This window comes from Aphelocoma coerulescens, chromosome 10 (assembly GCF_041296385.1).
Source record: "Aphelocoma coerulescens isolate FSJ_1873_10779 chromosome 10, UR_Acoe_1.0, whole genome shotgun sequence".
NCBI lineage: Eukaryota > Metazoa > Chordata > Aves > Passeriformes > Corvidae > Aphelocoma > Aphelocoma coerulescens.
The window spans coordinates 20,506,154-20,523,173 of record NC_091024.1 but is presented as its reverse complement, the minus strand read 5'-3'; the positions used below and the strand labels follow the sequence as shown (position 1 = coordinate 20,523,173).

Genomic DNA, 17,020 nt, shown 5'->3' with positions numbered 1-17,020 from the left:
CCCTTCCCAGGCGACACCAGCACAGCGGTGGCTCACAGAGACCAAGGTGTCAGGTCCTAAACAGCAGATAACCAACAGATGCACCAAAGAAATCCACAACAGGCCCATAAAGAGGGACTAGAGGGATGAGATGGGCCTCCAGCATCTCAAACCCAACCCCTGTGGATGCTGACAGGTAGTAACAGACAAAAAACACAGTGAGGGAGCTCAGCACCTCCTACAGCTTCCTACAGAACCACAACATGGGGCTGTGGTTCTACCACTGCTTGAGTTCCTCAGACAGACTTTGGAACAGATTTGAGGAGCACCAGGTGAGGGTGAGGGAGCTGAAGGCTGGCAATTGAAGACACTGCCCTGTTGAGCAGCAGGGTTGCTTTGCATCTAGCCCTGTTCTGCAACCTTTCACATTTAATCCCAGAAAGAGGATTTTCAGTCAATGAAACCTGCAGCTGAAGAGTTGGGGCAGAAACCTACATGAAAAACCTCATTAAAAAAGTTCCTGTACCTTTTCCCTGGCAAACAAGAACAGCCCATAGGAATGGAAACACACAAGAACTTTCTCTTTGGTGAAACTGCAAATAAATTATGTGTGTTTTGTGTCCTAAACCAGAGGTGGCTTGTTTGGTGTGAAAGCTTCAGGAGGGAAAGCAGAGCCTTACCTCCAGCAGCTCTGACACGACAGGAAGTATTTCAGGGTTGCAGATATCGATGGAGTCATCCCGGTAGGTCTTCTTTTTGTACCGGATGTTCCCCAGGTGCAGGATTGCTGACAGCAGAGAGAAAATCCTAAATGGAGAGAATTCATTTTCACTCAGTTGGTTTTTCAGAAAGTGAACGAAGAAGCAAATTTCACTCCCAAGGGCCTTCTCCCTCTTCAGCCCATCCCTCTAATTTTCAATCCAAAGCACCCACTTTGCCTCATGTCAAAAAGATTTTCACTTAGTCAAGTACCAAACTTGCATCCGTACGGTTTCCTTGAAAAATCTCTAACACATCAAGCCCACGGTTACAAAATGACAGCCCATGTTGTAAGAAAAATAGAAATCCAGTAATCTTGATATCCAGATTAAATATTTATCATGCAGTTGTCTAAATTAAGGGGGAGAGTGGGCTCGGCCATGCAGGTGATCCCTCTTAGTCCCTGGCACATGTGTTTCTGTCACCGTTTTGGATCTAGCCCCAGCCAGGAACCATACAAAAGACTGTACAAAACAGCATAAATGCTTTGATAATATATAAGCAACTGAGACAAAGAAAAGTTGTTACACTTCAAGTAAATTTATCCAACCAATTTTTCTGTTTTGGAGGGAATTTGGTCATTTTTAAGTTTTCTTGCCTCCAAAAAAAATAGGATCAGACACTCAGGGAATATCCTGAGTTGGAAGGGACCCACAAGGTTCATCCAGCCCAGCTCCTGAGCCATGGTTGACTTCAGCTATAAACCCTGTTTGTCCTTATTTCTATACTCCCTTGGGAGCTAAAAATGAATAAACCCAAATGTGACTCCTAGCTATGCCACCAGCTTGTCTGGACAACACACCTTCACCTCTCCAAGTCCTCCCTTATCCCCAAAACAGGGATACTGACTCCTTGTTGTGAATTTCAGGATGCAATTATAAAAATTTCTCTTCTCTGTTTCCACAAAGGTGAAACTCCATGTTTTGCTATAAAGAAATTAATGTTAAAAGTATAGTAGTATTTAAAACATCCTTCCTGTATCTCAGCTGAAGGTGGTTCCTTATTTGTGCTGCACTTGTACAACACCAAGCAAAATAAATCTGCTCGTGTAGTGAAGACTCCACTTCATTTTTGACAAGCAAAATTCACCAGGAGCAACTTGTGTGCCAAGAAAAATCATTGCACAGTAAATTAGAAGTGTGAATCTACTGCCTCACCCGACTCTGCTCAGTCCTGACACTTCCTGATTGCTTTGCTCAGGCAATTAAACCCCTCAACAGGCTTTAGACAAACCTCATCCTGAAACCTGATAAAGAAGCCTCTGACACAGAACATATTCACACAAGTTTGGATCCTTGGGTTTGTCCATGTGTGTGGGAAAGATAGAGAAAAAGCGGTTTTAATTTCATAATTGATTTGTTACAAGTGAGGGATAAAGGATGAGCTTCCGAAAATTCTCAGTTGGGTGAAAATGCCTTTGAGGCAATTTTTTACATCAAGTTCTTCCCAACCTACTCAAGCCTTTCAAGCCAAAAATCAACTCAGGAGGGATTATTTTGTGATTTTGGTTGGAGATGACCCTTTATGAACCCTCTAATTCCATGGTGTCAGTGGTGCTGCAACCCGGCTAAAGTCCAGTTTTCAAACCAGCACGTCCAGTGAATTAGTGAAAAAGGCCAGCTGGAAATGAGCCTACAGACCCAGAATTGCATGCAAAGGGTTAAGTTTGATGAGGGATAATGAGGATTTCTGATTAAACCAGGCTCTGGATTCATGACATGCAGAGTGAGGCGTGATTATTCATGAACACTTGAGAAATACTTCAAGATGTCAGCTTCTGCCAACGCTCCATTTGCATGAAGAGAATCCTTAAGCACAGCAAAGATCATGGAATCACGGAATGGTTTGGGCTGGAAGGGACCTTAAACTCATCTGGCTCCATCCTGCCATGGGCAGGGACACCTTCCACCAGACCAGGTTGCTCCAAGCCCCGTCCAGCCTGGCCTGGGACATCTCCAGGGATGGGGCAGCCACATCCTCTCTGGACAATGTCCTGCCAATGGAGGTGATGTTCACCAGGATGATCTCCAAGCCATTAATATGGAAAATAAACTCACTGTCTGCGTGTCTTGGGCAGAAACCCCACCATCTCCATGGCGAGCTGCAGCCGCTCAAAGTCGTGCTTCAGGTCCTCCCCTTCCACGGAGAAACAATCCTGTTGGATCAACCACACAAATTAACACCAGATCAGGGCCAGATGGCCAAGTCAGCGCTCCATAAACATCACTGAGTGATCTCCAGGTCCTTTATCAGCAACATTTCCAACCTGGCACTGGAAATATAACATTTCTGGCTAATATTTTCTGGAGATACATCCTTGTTTCCCAGGTTTAACCTCTAAGGAAAGAGGTGAGTCACCCCATTCCAACAGTATGGTGAGAGCTGGTCAGTGTGGGACAACTCACACACAAAAAGGATGGGAAATAACAACAGGATGAAATCTGTTCCACATTTACAGGCAGTTTATTCCACATTCAGTCCCTTAACTAAAGAGGAAAATTCAGTTTTTGAATAGAATTCAGATAACTTCATGTAAATGATCAGTGCATCAAATCCTGTGTGGGAAAGGCAAAGCTTTAAATATCTTTTTCAGTAACTTTATTTGAACTACCAAGAAGTTATTTCAAAATTGGGAGAATTTGAAATCCAGGGTATTTTATACCTCTTGGAGGTTCACGTGCCTCTACAGTTTCATTTTCCCTTGATATCAGTCACTGACATTTTCAGAAAAATCCAGTGACATTCCAGACCCGACCAAAGCTGTCCTGCACCAATATTTAGGGAACAGAAATGTTCTTTAAATGAATATATAGACCATTAATGCCAAATTCCTTCTGCTTTGGCTCACTATAGGCCTCCCATGGATTATTTATTCTTCTCTCTGCCTTCGTAGCCTATATTTAATATTTTACCCATTGCTGCCTATAAAAATTACCCATCTATGAATCAAAATTAGTTTATAGTGTATCACACAATATCGTGTTATTTTAAAGCTCAGAATATTTTGCTAACACTTAAATCGAGACTTTCTACAAGTCATTAGAGACTTTCAACACGTTAATCCAAGTGTAAGTCAATATAAATAAAAATTCTATAAAATTCTACGAAAAGTCTATTAAAAGAATACAAACTGTAGCTGCAGTTGGAATTAATTAAGCAGCTGAATGCAGATCATTTATTTTGATCATTTCCTGTAAATCAAATTTATCACACAAGCAAATGGGCAAAAAATTTTGCACAAATAATTAGGAAAGTCTGGATTAAACAGGGTTATGTAAATCATTGAAAAGCCACTTGTAGTCACTGATAGTACAGAAAATTGATCATAAATACAGAATACACAGAATGAAGTTATTTTATAGCATCAGCTTTCTGTTTTAGAGCATTTAAAGCCTCACAACCATATCAACAAAGTTCTTCATCCCAGATCATCTTGATCCAGAGCATCATTACAGCCATAGTTATTATTAGAGTGGAAAATCCTTATTTAAGATATTTATTTATATTATTGATATATTTAAATGTCAATATTGTTATTTATTATATTGCTTACATATTTTAAATCTTTATTGCAGCATAGGAGACTCCCACACAACTGCACTAAAAGCCAGAGAAGTGCAATTGGACAAGAAAATCGAAATTTTTTTATCAATTGTCCTCAGGGTCAAGTTAATGCTCCATGGGCAAAGTGAATTTGGAGCTGTTGAACAGTAAAACCATTTAAAACCACGTACAGCATCAATGAAGGCAGGGATTGAACTTCCAGGAGAAAACACCAGCCTGTTTTAGGAAACAGCCATTAGGAAAGGGCATTTTCACCTTCCATTAGGAGGTGACTGGAAACGACCCTGTTCCAGTGCTGTCCAGAGGAACCCAGCAACGACATCTCCACCACCAGCAGGGACACCACAGGCACCAGCACTGGTTATTTACACAATAAAACCTCGGGATAAGACTTTGTCCCTCCTAAACTGCAACCCTGGCTTCCTTGGCCACTGCACTTACACTGAGAACTCAGCAGAACCTCCCACCCTTGTTCCAGCAGGACGTGGACTTGGCAGGACAACAACACAGCCACAAATCCTGCAAATTAGGCTGGTTTAAAGCTTTTTTTAAAGACACCAAGTGGTGCTTTTAGTGGCACTCCACATTCCAGGAGACATTTTCATTTTCTGGCAGCATTCCTCCAAAATTAAGTCACGAGTCAACAGCAAAATACCCTGGACAACTCCGAAGTAGCACACTCTGTGCTGAAGGCAATTTAATTAACGATTTACATAACAATTGCTCGACTCATTAATCCACATGGAAAGGCTTTTAGCAAAATCTCTGCTTAAAAGAGGATGCTCTCTGCAGTGTTCCAGCACGGGACTGCTTCCTAATGGATGACAAATGGAGGATAATTATAAAATAGAGGAGTGTCCTTGATATTAGAGCAGACAAGCATCACTAAGTCCATCCCCACAGACCTAACTTGCCGCTAATGTCCTGCCAGAGCAATTAGTTTCCCAGCAAAAGTGAGTCCCCTGCTTCCTACAGTCACATCGAAGCAATCCATGGATTTCCATGGAAAATTTAAAGAGGATAGAACAGAGTTTCTTTATAAACTCTGCAGGTTGAGTCCATGGGTATGGGGAGAAGCCCAGGGTACGCTTAGGAATGAATCATCAACTGAAGCCAAGATGTCATTTACCAGGAATATCACAGAAAATGATCCCAAACAAAATTATCCTAAATAAATCAGCAAATGAACAGCCAAATGGTAATGACATGTGGTTTTGTTGTGCAGAATAAGGACACAGACATGGCAGCCCCCAGGCTGGCAGGGTGTTCTTGGTCACACCAGGAGAAGGCACCAAATTTCAGGGCTGTTTTAATTTTAGTTCCTTCAGCAAATTGTCCCAGCCCATTCCTAAAGCAACAAAGGGCTTTCCAACTTATAAAGGGTATTAAGGTCTAAAACAGTGTCTGCTCATCACTCCCTGCTCCTGCAGGACCCCTGAGGATGCTGATGGATTAAAGATGCTGACCCAATATTCAGCATTTTTAACCTTGTGAGGGAAGTTCCTTCCTCCCCTCCTAAGGATTTGCAGGGAAATGTTGCTGTTAAGACACTTGTTTAGCCCGAGTGAGCTCCTTCCCAGATCACCTCTTACTCTTCCAGATGCATCAGCAAGACTTTGGCAACCATCAAGCACATGGGAGAACTAGCAGGAAGGACATGCAGGGGATGCCAAACATGCTTCCACATGCAGGACACACCCACGGGGAGCACCAAAGGACACACAGACACCCAGAGCACGTTGGTGGCGCAGGAGGAGCCGGGGAACGGAGAGAAGCTTCACCATTCCCTTTTTTGGGGTGATCCATTTGGAAAGGATGATCATGTCAGCAGAAGTATTTTAGGAGAAGGAATTGTTTCTGCACTCTGAACAATATCAGGATTTGATTTTCTCACAGATGGCTGGGGGGATGTTTTTGGATTTGTCTGTTTTTTCCTGGAAGCTGGAGAGCAGATACACCACTACAACCAGCATGAACTGATGCATCTCTTGGGGCTTCAAGACACTGATTTGCTGTTTTATTGGAATGGAATTTCAATTTTCGCTTCACTGCCACATCACAATTTCCATAAACCATCACGTATTCCATCAGGAAGGAATGAAAACCGCCTTAGTTTTCCAAAACTGAGATGACTGTAGAGAGCTGACCATCTCCAACTGCTGAAGAAGCTTTCCAGATGGAAGGAACCAAAAAAGGGCAAGGGAACAAAACATCTGTACTGTCACAAGCAACACCACGGCAGGGCAAAGGGTGGTTAATGGGTTAAACTTTGTTGGATTTGGCTTTCTTGGTGTCCCTAAAACACTCAGGTGAGAGCAGCCCTGCACCAGCAACACGGAAGAGGAGGGTTCTTGTACTGACCGGCTCCGAGTCATAGCAATAATCATCCCAGCTCTGTCTGAGGGGTTTCTTTGTCATCTGAAAGCAAGGCAGAGTGGGTTAAGTGGTGTTCCCACCCCAAATCACCCCCACGACCTGCTCCCTAACCAGGAAAATGATTGCTGTTATTCTGCAGAGTCATTCCCTAGTTTTATTGGTTTTAAGGGAAGATTTATGATGCTTTTGCATTCCTGGTGCTGCTTCCTGCTCACAGTGTATCAGCGAGGCCCTCTCATCAATAATCCTAATGGATACTAAAACCTTTTCTTCTTCTCCAGAGCTGGGGAAACCCTTGGTTCACCTGAAGAGCTACTGACACCAAAATCACACTGAAGAGCAGATTTGGTTTGTTTCTACTCTCAACCTCTGCTCCAGACACATACAAGTGCAGCAAAAGTGAGATTCTTCCAAGGGACACTCCAAAGCTTTTTAGGAATTTCTGTCTTTTTCCAATCAGACAGAGATAGAGTTGAGAGAAGTTAAAGCATGTGTCAGTGACCAGTCCCAAGAGGGAGACAGATGGCACTGGAGCTCCTGAGGAGCTGAAAATAAGGATCTAAACCTGCAAACGACTGATTTCAAAATGGGTGAAAGTTAACAACCAGCACAGAAAATATTCAGCGAGTTACAGGGTGTGCAGGGGTGGGTGCACCTGCCATTGGGGGAGAGATGGAAAAGTCCCCCATACTCAGGGGACACTTTGAGTAAATTTGCATTTACAAATAGATTGAAATCTTTATTTTCAATCTGCTCCCTGCATTTACAGAGCAGATTTTGATGAAGTATCTGAATAGACTATTTCTTATCTGCAAAGCAAACTCCCCATTTGTTTTGTGTAACAGAACAAGAGCCGAGGAACCTGGGAGGAGGAAAGTAAAGCCTGACTCAGGACTGAGTCACTCCTTCACTTCAGGGGCCTGGTTCAATATTTTATGGCTTCTCTATATGAATATTTAATTTTCAGTAAAACACTTCTGTTCATTTCTGAGCTGGTTCTTTTCCCTTTTAAAAAGGCAGGGTCTTCCCCAGGACACACTTAAGAAGAGACTGCAAATATTCAAGGGTCATTTTATAATTTTTCCCTTAAATGTCTCCCAAATTTCTTTTTCCTTTTTCTCCTTATTTTCCTTTTCCTTTCTCCTACAGGGCAGGGAAAGGCTGCTTCTGCACTGTCAGATGGTCTTCGTGTGAAACCATGCCCTGACCACATCTAAGGGTGCTGTTTTCCCATAGTTGTCAGTGTTAACTCTAATCCCAATTTTTTAAAATTATTCAAAAACTTCCCACAAACTCAGTGTCACTACTGTCCATACACTGTGTTCAGAGAAGTCCAGAGTCTGCTTCCCTGATCCACTGGACTGATCTCAGCAGCCTTCCCCAGCTTACTTGCCTCACAGCACCCTAATTCAGATTAAAATAAACATTTCACCCTACATTATAACATTCCTACTGGTTCCCCACACTCGGTGCCATTAGATTTCTAATTTTCCTTTCAATATAAATGCTCTTAAACTGCTATGTAAAAAAAAGACCCGTAATTAAAAGTAATGTTTTCAACTAACAGAAAGCGACCGGATGGCCCAACAAAACCTGGGAATCTGACAAAACATTCCATCTTGGCACCTTCCTGCTGCAAAACTGTGGCACAGATGGTGCTGGAGATCACACCACGTTCCCCAACCAACGCCTGAGGCACAGAGGCTCCAGCAAAGAGCCTCCAGCCCTCGGAGTGTTCCTCACTTGGGAATATTTCCCAATCCTGCGATGGGAGGGTGGGAGCCATTAATACACAACGGATTTTGATGCTGATTGCCAGCTTTAAAAACATCCTTAAAAAGACCCTGGTAATTGAGAGTGATTCCTGAGTGAAGTTATATTTCTAAAAAGAATAAAGGCTATTTGGGTTGGGCTGTGGGTCCAAGCTTCTCTCCAGTTTAGGGGCTAAATCACTCTTTATGGCTCCTCATGTTTCAGCACCATGAAAACTGCAATTAGTTAAAATCAACATGTAATTTAACTCCTCTTCCACATATTCCTCCTATTTTTGGTCTTTTTGAAGTCCCTATTCTCAAGAGTCACTGGATAACTGCTTAACTACCTGAAGTAAATCAGTTTATTATAAAATTATCATCATGTAAACTGAATCTATTTGGCTGTTGGTAACACCTCATCCATCATTAATTCCCAGGTTTTCAATGGTTGCTGTGGTTTTAGTTATATTAGACTTGTTCTGTTGTTAAAGGGTCGTGTTAAAAGCCAGCCAGAAGCTACAGAATTAGGACTTCCTCATGCAAGATGTTATATCCCAGGATGCCACATTTTCCCCTGTTCTCAGGAGACAGATGTTAATGAGTAAATGACATTCACACAGAGAGCAGAGAAATTCTGACTGTTTCTTCCTCCAGCAATCAAAAACTCAATACATTTAACATATCCCAGGTACAGAAAACACTGATTATTTTTCCCTGAAACACTGCCAGGTGTTCAGATTGCTAATGCAGAATTATTCCAATGACGGAAGACTTCCTATAAACCATTAAAACCCACTTTTATTACTCCACACCTTTAAAAAGCCTCACTTTTACTACTCCACACCTCGTCTTTATTAGCATTAAATATCAGCAGAAGAAAAGGCAAGACCATGGATTGTATTCCCCTATAGAATTCCCACCTGGTTGAGGTAATGATATTCCTCCGGCTGCTTCAGGTGAAACGCTGATCTCTCCTCCTCGCTCGCTCCTGCCAGGAGGTAATAAAATACATGGTAGTTCCTGGTGACAAATGAGAAACAAAAGCTGTTAGACTCGAAAATGAGCAGCAGCACCGAGCAGAGGCACATGGAAACCTCCCAACCTGATTTTCCAGCTCCCAAGCTCAGGCCTGACACCGTTTAGAGCTGGTCTGTACCTGCTGTGCAGGGGTGGAACAGATTCAATTATGCCATGGAGAATGAGATCCCTCTTCTCCATCCAAGGACAGCCACTGCCCTAGAATCTACTTGGGGAATTTCTGGCTGGGATGATCAGGTTTTCCTTCAGAAGCATGTGCAATGCCTACATATTTCACAGAATCCCACAATCATTTAGGTGGGAAAAGACCTCCCAGACCATCGAGCCCAACCGGCACCCAAACCCCACCTTGTCCCCAAGCCAGAGCACTGAGTGCCACACCCAGGAATTCCTGGAACACCTCCAGGGATGGGGACTCCAAACATCCCTGGGCAGCCCCTTCCAATTTCTGACCACCCTTTCCATGGGGAAATTCCTCCTGATGTCCAGCCTGAGCCTCCCCTGGCATAGCTTGAGGCTGTTTCCCCTTGTCCTGTCCCTTGTTCCCTGGGAGCAGAGCCTGACCCTCCCCCTGGCTGCCCCCTCCTTTATTAGAATCACAACATATTTCCTTGCAATGCAGAAATTATAATTTTTAATACCTTATTACCATTAAAAAAGCAATGACTTTGCAGCTGCAGTTCCATGAGACACGACTGAAAAATCTTCAGGTATTTAAAAACCCAAATATTCAAAATTCCTGAATATCACTAATGCTAAATCCACCCCAAGGGACACTCATCTGTTCTGCTTCCAGACGACTCTAACACAGATTAACGTCATTTCTTTCTAATATTAAAACTCTGCTTTTATGTTGGATGTTTTCCAAGAGGATCCCAGTTTAATCATCTTGCAACACTCAAGAGGACGTTTGTCAAGGCTGTAGATGTTTTTTAACTCCAGGAACAGCCCTGGAGCATTCCAGAAAACTCACACATCTGTCTCCAAAGGGAAACACAGCCAGAAGTGCCAAGAGTTGAAAGACAACTAAAGGCAGCAAAATTATTTAAAAGTGGAATAATAATTACTGAGAGAGGAGAGGAATATGCAGCAAATGCTGCAATTAGGAAAGAACACTTCACATAAGTTCCTTCTCTATATAATTTTGGCTCTTTCTAGAGGCCCTTCTGAAGGCTTCAGTGAACTGCAAAGAAGAATGAAAATACCACATGTCTCTCCTAAAATGACACATTAAATAGTTCCCAAGCTGCACAAGAATAAAGTGGTACATAATAATCCATATGCCATAAAGACAATGAAAATTAAATGAAATGTGACAATATTGTAGTGGAAGGTCCCCTGCTCATGGCAGGGGTTGGAACGAGATGGTCTTTAAGGGTCCCTTCCAAGCCAACCCATTCTATGAGTCCACGGTAAGTCAAAGACTGTTGATAAAATAATGGAGTTTATTCCCTCCACGAGCACGTTTCTCCCTAAACAACAAAATATTCAAACATCAAATGCATCATTAATCTTTGCAGCACAGGGTTAGGTGCATGAAAATCCTGATCCCCTGTGCCAGCTCCACCAGGGACTTAAGTTATCTGTGCCATGTACAGGAGCTAAACCCAAGCCTTGGGCAAGACAGAGGCACCCACCGCTCATTGTGCTCCTGATAGACCAGCCGGGACTTCTCCAGGAGGTATTTTTCAACATAAGCTCTGCAAGGAAAAAAATCAAAGCATCATTCATTGACCTGATACTCAGCTCCAACGAAGGCAGCTTTACCAGGGGCTTCAGCCTTGGTACCCACACAAAGAAGTTTCAGCCTTGTTTCACTTAGTTATATAAATTTCCTCCTCGGCAGAACAAGCCCAATATTATGTTTGGCTTCTGCGGTTTTTTTGGTTTGATACCAAGCCAATGCTAACTTGGATCCGAAAAACATGATCTCAGATGTGTCAGCCTATGGGCAGGAGAAATGTTGACAGCAAGGAAGGAGCTCGGATCCCTATTTCATCCAAAGCCAGCAAAATCCCATTGCCTGCAGCCCAGGAGCCGTGCACACGGAAATACATCTGCATGCTGAAGTGTGCAAGATGCTATTTAGCTGCAGCATCGGTCCCCAGATCCCCATTCCCTCCTCCCAAAGAGCCACTTCTCACCAAAAATTTGGGTTATTCACTTGTGGCTCCAGTCAAAAAAAATAATTGCGAAAGCTCCTCATTGCAGTTTACATTTTCTCCTAAGAGCCTCCACAACAAACACGCTCAATCTACATATTAAATATTTTTTTCAAGTCTGTCGAGTTAAACAAAGCTTCCACAGGTTTTTTCTTCCAAACAAACCTAACCAGTAATGACAGGGATTTAGAAGCCGGAGCTCTAAGTGGCAGTTTGGATGATGGAGCTGTGCTTTTCCCGTGACAGATGCCCGGTGACGTGGCACCGACAGTCGGAGCTACGTAGGACACGGGAAACCCAGCGGACCTCGGGCATGGTGGGACAAGGAGGTGCTTCCACACTCGCTCCTCCACCACAGATGGGAAAGCCAGATCTAATTATTACCTCCAGCACAACTTTCTCCCTTCCTTCCATGAAAAACGAAATATAAATCACTTGGGCATGCTGCAGAGGTTTTGTGAAAATTCTTATGGCAACTCTTGGGAGAGGCTACTGGAAGTGGTAAATCCAACTCCCCATGGGGTGATCTTGCTGGACAGGAGGGGTAAAGGAAGACAGACAGCAAAGCTGTATTCCTGTTATTCCCTGGGAGAAAGCTGGAAACGGTCAGTGGATATTCCTCACTGACAGGTTGATGGGGTTTTTATGCTCCCTTTCTAACCTGAACCCAGTTTTTCCTTCCCAAGCAATGAATTCACTGCAGGGTTGGGGAACACAGGAATGAGAGCATCCCAGACCCCACTGATGGGATCCCACTGGATAATGGCTCAGACACGGCTGTACAACGACCTGCACCCCACCCTTGGCATTCATCCCCACCCCAGTCATTTCTGCTCTTATTATAAACCACCCCAAAAATCATTCTTAGGCAATAATTTAGATTGGAAAGGTCTTGTGGAGGTCATCTGGTCCCAGCCACTATTAAAATCAGGGGAATTTTATTTATTTATTTATTTTAAAATTTTTGTTTCACTTTTAAAATTTTATTTTAGAAAGCTTCTGCTTTTAAAATATTATTTTATATTTAATTTTTAATTATTTTTTTTTAATAGAGGCAACTACAATGCTATTTTGGTAAAATGCTCCCTTGCTTAGTGCAAAGGTCACAATGAATCCCTGTCCCAAGAACAACATCTGTTCCCTCTTGTAACAAGATAGTGAACAGGAAAACCAACTTAGGTCTTAAAAAGTTGATGTCTTCAAATTTATTTTTCTTTACCATTGTCAACTATGTCAGTTCTACCTTTAAGAGCAAAGAAAAGAAGCTCTGAGGGGATGATCTTGTGTAAAACACTGATTTAAGCATAGAGAGCCTGTATTTCACAGGGCTTGGATTTAAACCTCTCCTATCTGGCTCTAAAACCTCTCCTATCTGGCTCCTCTGCTGTTCCATGGAGCGTGTGTGTCAGGTGTCAAGGCTTTTGATCATCCCATGGGGACTGAGCAGGTTGCTCCAGGCCTGGCTTATCATGGACCAGGACATCCGAAATTCAGGAGGGCCCCTGGGAATGCCCTGAATGGCAGCACTGCTCCTGTTCCATCAGCCTGAGAGACCTTCCAAGGCTTCACCTCATGGGCTGGCCTTGGGTCCTGCTCAGCCTCCTGCCTGTTCCATCTCTTCAAGTTTTGGGTGATTATACTCAGAGGGCTTGTAAGCAAATATCCAACTGCTATTTTCAACTCTGAAGAGAGGAGAACTCTGATTCGGGGCTGCAAATTATAGTTCCATTACCAAAGCTACTGATATGCAGAACACAGGGTGATAACTGATTTGGGTTGTGCTAAAAAAATCTAGGCTAAGTTTTTACAAAAATCTTCTTTCACTGGAAAAAAAAATGTGGGCTTGAATGCCACATATGCTTTTTGGTTTTAAAATGCCTATATTTTTCTTTAAACATCTTTTATTTTCACTGGGGGAGCAGTGCAAGCTCATAGCAGTCACATCACACTGTGCAACCAAAGACCAAGAAAGCTCATTTTTTAAAAGGCAAAGAAAATTCCTCCTATTTTATGAACTAAAATATATTAATATAATGTTATTTTCACATCTCTGCCAAGTAAAAATAGGGGCCACAACCACAGCACTGACACATCATGCCAAGATAATACATAGTTAAGGCATTTGTTGAATTCTTGTTACCCAGGAGGTATTAAAAAAAAAGAGTTTTATCCTTTTAAGAGAACTGTGCACCAGTGTTAAATAAGGGGGGAAAAAAGAACATCAGGTTTTACGTAGGATGCAAAACCAGCGGGAAGGGACGCGGAGTACCCGAGCTCACTGAAAAATTAATGGCAGCTCTTTGTGTGATACTGTTCTGCTGGAAAATAAGAAAGCAAAAAAAAATTTAAAAGCAATTCTCTAAAATAACAACAGAGTCCCAGCAAGAGGTCTCTTAGCCAGCTGCAGAAGTTATACAGCCCCTGGAATGCTGCTTCTACTTCTCCATTTTTCCAACTGACTCAGCTAACCTGGACAAAAAGGGGAGTTAACGAAGCCCTGCTCATTTACAGCTCCTTGGTGACGATCTGATGCCATGGAAATTATCTAAAGCCAGAGAGAAAGCTGGGTTTAGACAGCTCCAGCCCCTGCCATGGGCACGGACACCTTCCACTGTCCCTGGGTGCTCCAAGCCCCATCCAACCTGGCCTTGGACACTGCCAGGGATCCAGGGGCAGCCACAGCTGCTCTGGGCACCCTGTGCCAGGGCCTCCCCACCCTCACAGGGAACAATTCCTTCCCAATATCCCATCCAGCCCTGCCCTCTGGCAGTGGGAAGCCATTCCCTGTGTCCTGTCCCTCCATCCCTTGTCCCCAGTCCCTCTCCAGCTCTCCTGGAGCCCCTTTAGGCCCTGCCAGGGGCTCCAAGCTCTCCCTGGAGCCTTCTCCTCTCCACGTGAGCACCCCCAGCTCTCCCAGCCTGGCTCCAGAGCAGAGGGGCTCCAGCCCTGGAGCAGCTTCGTGGCCTCCTCTGGGCTCTCTCCAGCAGCTCCAGGTCCTTCTGCTGCTGGGGCCCCAGGGCTGGGGCAGCTCTGCAGGTGGGGCCTCGCCTGAGTGGGGGAGAGGGGCAGAATCCTCTCCTCCCCTGCTGCCCATGCAGAGGGATCAGCCCAGGCCATGGGGGGTTTCTGGGTTCCCAGTGCACACGTCCATGAGCTTCTCATCAACCACCACCCCAAAATTCTTCTCCTCAGGGCTGCTCTCAAATTTCCAATGCTGAAATAAACTGAGGAGAACCATAGTGGAGACAAAGACCTTGCAATGGCATGGGAGGAGAAAGAAGCCTCCACTGGTCAAGGGCTGGGTTAAGGAGACACCTGCAGGGAGAGCCTGGGGGGAATCAGGCAGTGAGCAAGAAGAGTGTGGCTCAACGGCCTCCAGAACTCCCAGCCAGAGATGGAATCCTCCCCTTGGCTTTCTCTTCCTGAGCCTAAGCCAAACCTTTTGCTCCACATCTACTGCTCCAGCTCCCACCCCATCGCAGATAAAACATTCCCCTTTCCTGCCTTAACTCCTTTCTCAGGAGGAGAAGTTGCTTTTCAGGTTCATTGTAAATTTGACATCAGGATTAAGGAGAGCTCAGCTGGCTTGAAGCCAGCTCTGGTGCATCCACCTTGGATGCACCAACATTTCCATACCAGCAGATTTTAAAATGCTAAAACCCATGTATTTTTCTTTTCCTATCTCCATTTTGGGAAAGACACTGGCCAAAGCAATTAACCCCCGACTGCAGCCTGTTCAGGTTTGGGAACACCCAGCTCCCTCCCCCGCTCCCACTTACCCTCGAACGGTGCCCGTCTCCTGGTAATTCACTTGGATGAATTTCCCAAAGCGACTGGAGTTGTTGTTATGGGCTGTTTTTGCATTTCCAAACGCCTGTGAAAAGAGGGAGATGCCGTCGTTAGGCTGGAAAAGGCACCGCCTTGCCTGATTTCCATGGGCGTCACTCACAACTGAACTTGGGGGATTTTCCTATCATTTCACTTCAAAAAAAAGGGGATGAGGAAAGTTTGTTGAGTGGTTCACAAAATAATCCAACGAGCTGCTGGGGACTGTGTTCCTTTGCAAGCTGGTGTTCATGAAGAGAAGCTGAACACTGCTTAAAAATAAAGTGTGAGCTGCACAGAAGAGATTTAGTGTTTGTAGTTATTACAGTCTGCAATAAAGCTGTGCTTTATTAATTTAAATAAATATACAAGTACACTGCTCCAACAGGACCCTGCATTTTAATGAGCTAGAGGAAGCTGCTTTTTAATTATATGTGGAATTAGGGGAGAAAAATGCTTTGAAGGCTACTCAGATGTTAGACAATGTCATACACAGCACCGGCATAACCCAGAGTATTTTCAGCATTTCAGACACCCTCATTTCCATTTGCTGCTCTTGCTTTTCCAAAATCAAAATGCTTTTAAGTCTTTATTATGCAAAGCTTTTATTCCAACTCCGCCTTACCAAAGCACTGACTGGAGAGAGTCATTTATTGCCATTTAAAAGAAATCTCTGAACTGAAACTGCTGTTTTCAGCTGTGCCTAAATCACTTTAATAATCATCCAGACCATGGTGACAGAATCTGCCAAGCAACCATGTCCAATTAATGCTTCATTTATTAAACCACTTCTCGTAATCGCACACCTTTTCTTCTAAGTCCAATTTATTTAAGGTAATTATAATTTCTGAGATAATTTCCAGGTGTTGCTCATGTATGGATATTTTGTGCTGAGGCTTAACATCAGAGCTCGGCTCCCAATAGATTTATTCCCTGCTCAGCCATTTATTAGAAAAGATTAAAAGGGCTTTCCATCTATAATCTGAAGCTTTTCAAATGACCTTTGTGGATTTAACTTCCCAACTAAAAGCAGAATATAAAGGCCAAGTGAAATGAGGCCTTGGAGGAAGGCTATCGGACACGTCCTGGCCGTGCATGATCCGGTTCCCTTCCCAGGCTGATTTATTTCCCAATCTGCTCAGATTTAATGATTTAAGAACCCATGGAGGTTTGCCATGGAATAACAATGGGATTTCCCCCCCTATTTGAATACAGGGATTTGTTTAAATTCAAACTATTGCATATGAATCTGCTTTAGTTGACTAAAGAAGGTTCTGGGAGAGCTGAAATTCGCCGAGCAAACAGGTTATTCTGGAGGGATGATTCCGGAGCTGCAGCTCAGGAACCCTGGAGAGGATTCACATCTTTTCAGGCTGTTCACACTTTTTTCTTGCTTATTCATCCCAAAAATCCTCCCTGTACACAGTATCTCCCCTCAACCCACCCTCCAGAGGACATCGAAGGTGCCCATGCCTCCCTTGAAGCCCCAAACCTCTCCTGGAGATGAAAATCCAGGCATCCTCTCCCCTAACCTGGAATTTTGGTATTAAAAGACAGGATGGT

General features: G+C 43.7%; 1 protein-coding gene across 7 annotated transcripts in view; it reads right to left on the bottom strand.

Moving 5' to 3' along the window:
- The window catches only part of MYO9A (myosin IXA), a 177,066-nt gene that overhangs the window by 99,101 nt on the left and 60,945 nt on the right, over positions 1-17,020 (bottom strand). For 6 of the 7 annotated variants that reach the window (XM_069026172.1, XM_069026173.1, XM_069026174.1 and 3 more), the window contains exons 3-8: positions 15,412-15,506; positions 11,108-11,170; positions 9,353-9,452; positions 6,664-6,720; positions 2,796-2,893; positions 660-786 (exon numbers count right to left, since the gene is read on the bottom strand). In XM_069026172.1, coding sequence (XP_068882273.1) covers positions 660-786; positions 2,796-2,893; positions 6,664-6,720; positions 9,353-9,452; positions 11,108-11,170; positions 15,412-15,506 — 540 coding nt within the window. The remainder of the gene's footprint in view (positions 1-659; positions 787-2,795; positions 2,894-6,663; positions 6,721-9,352; positions 9,453-11,107; positions 11,171-15,411; positions 15,507-17,020) is intronic. The other variant, XM_069026177.1, reaches the window with a different exon arrangement.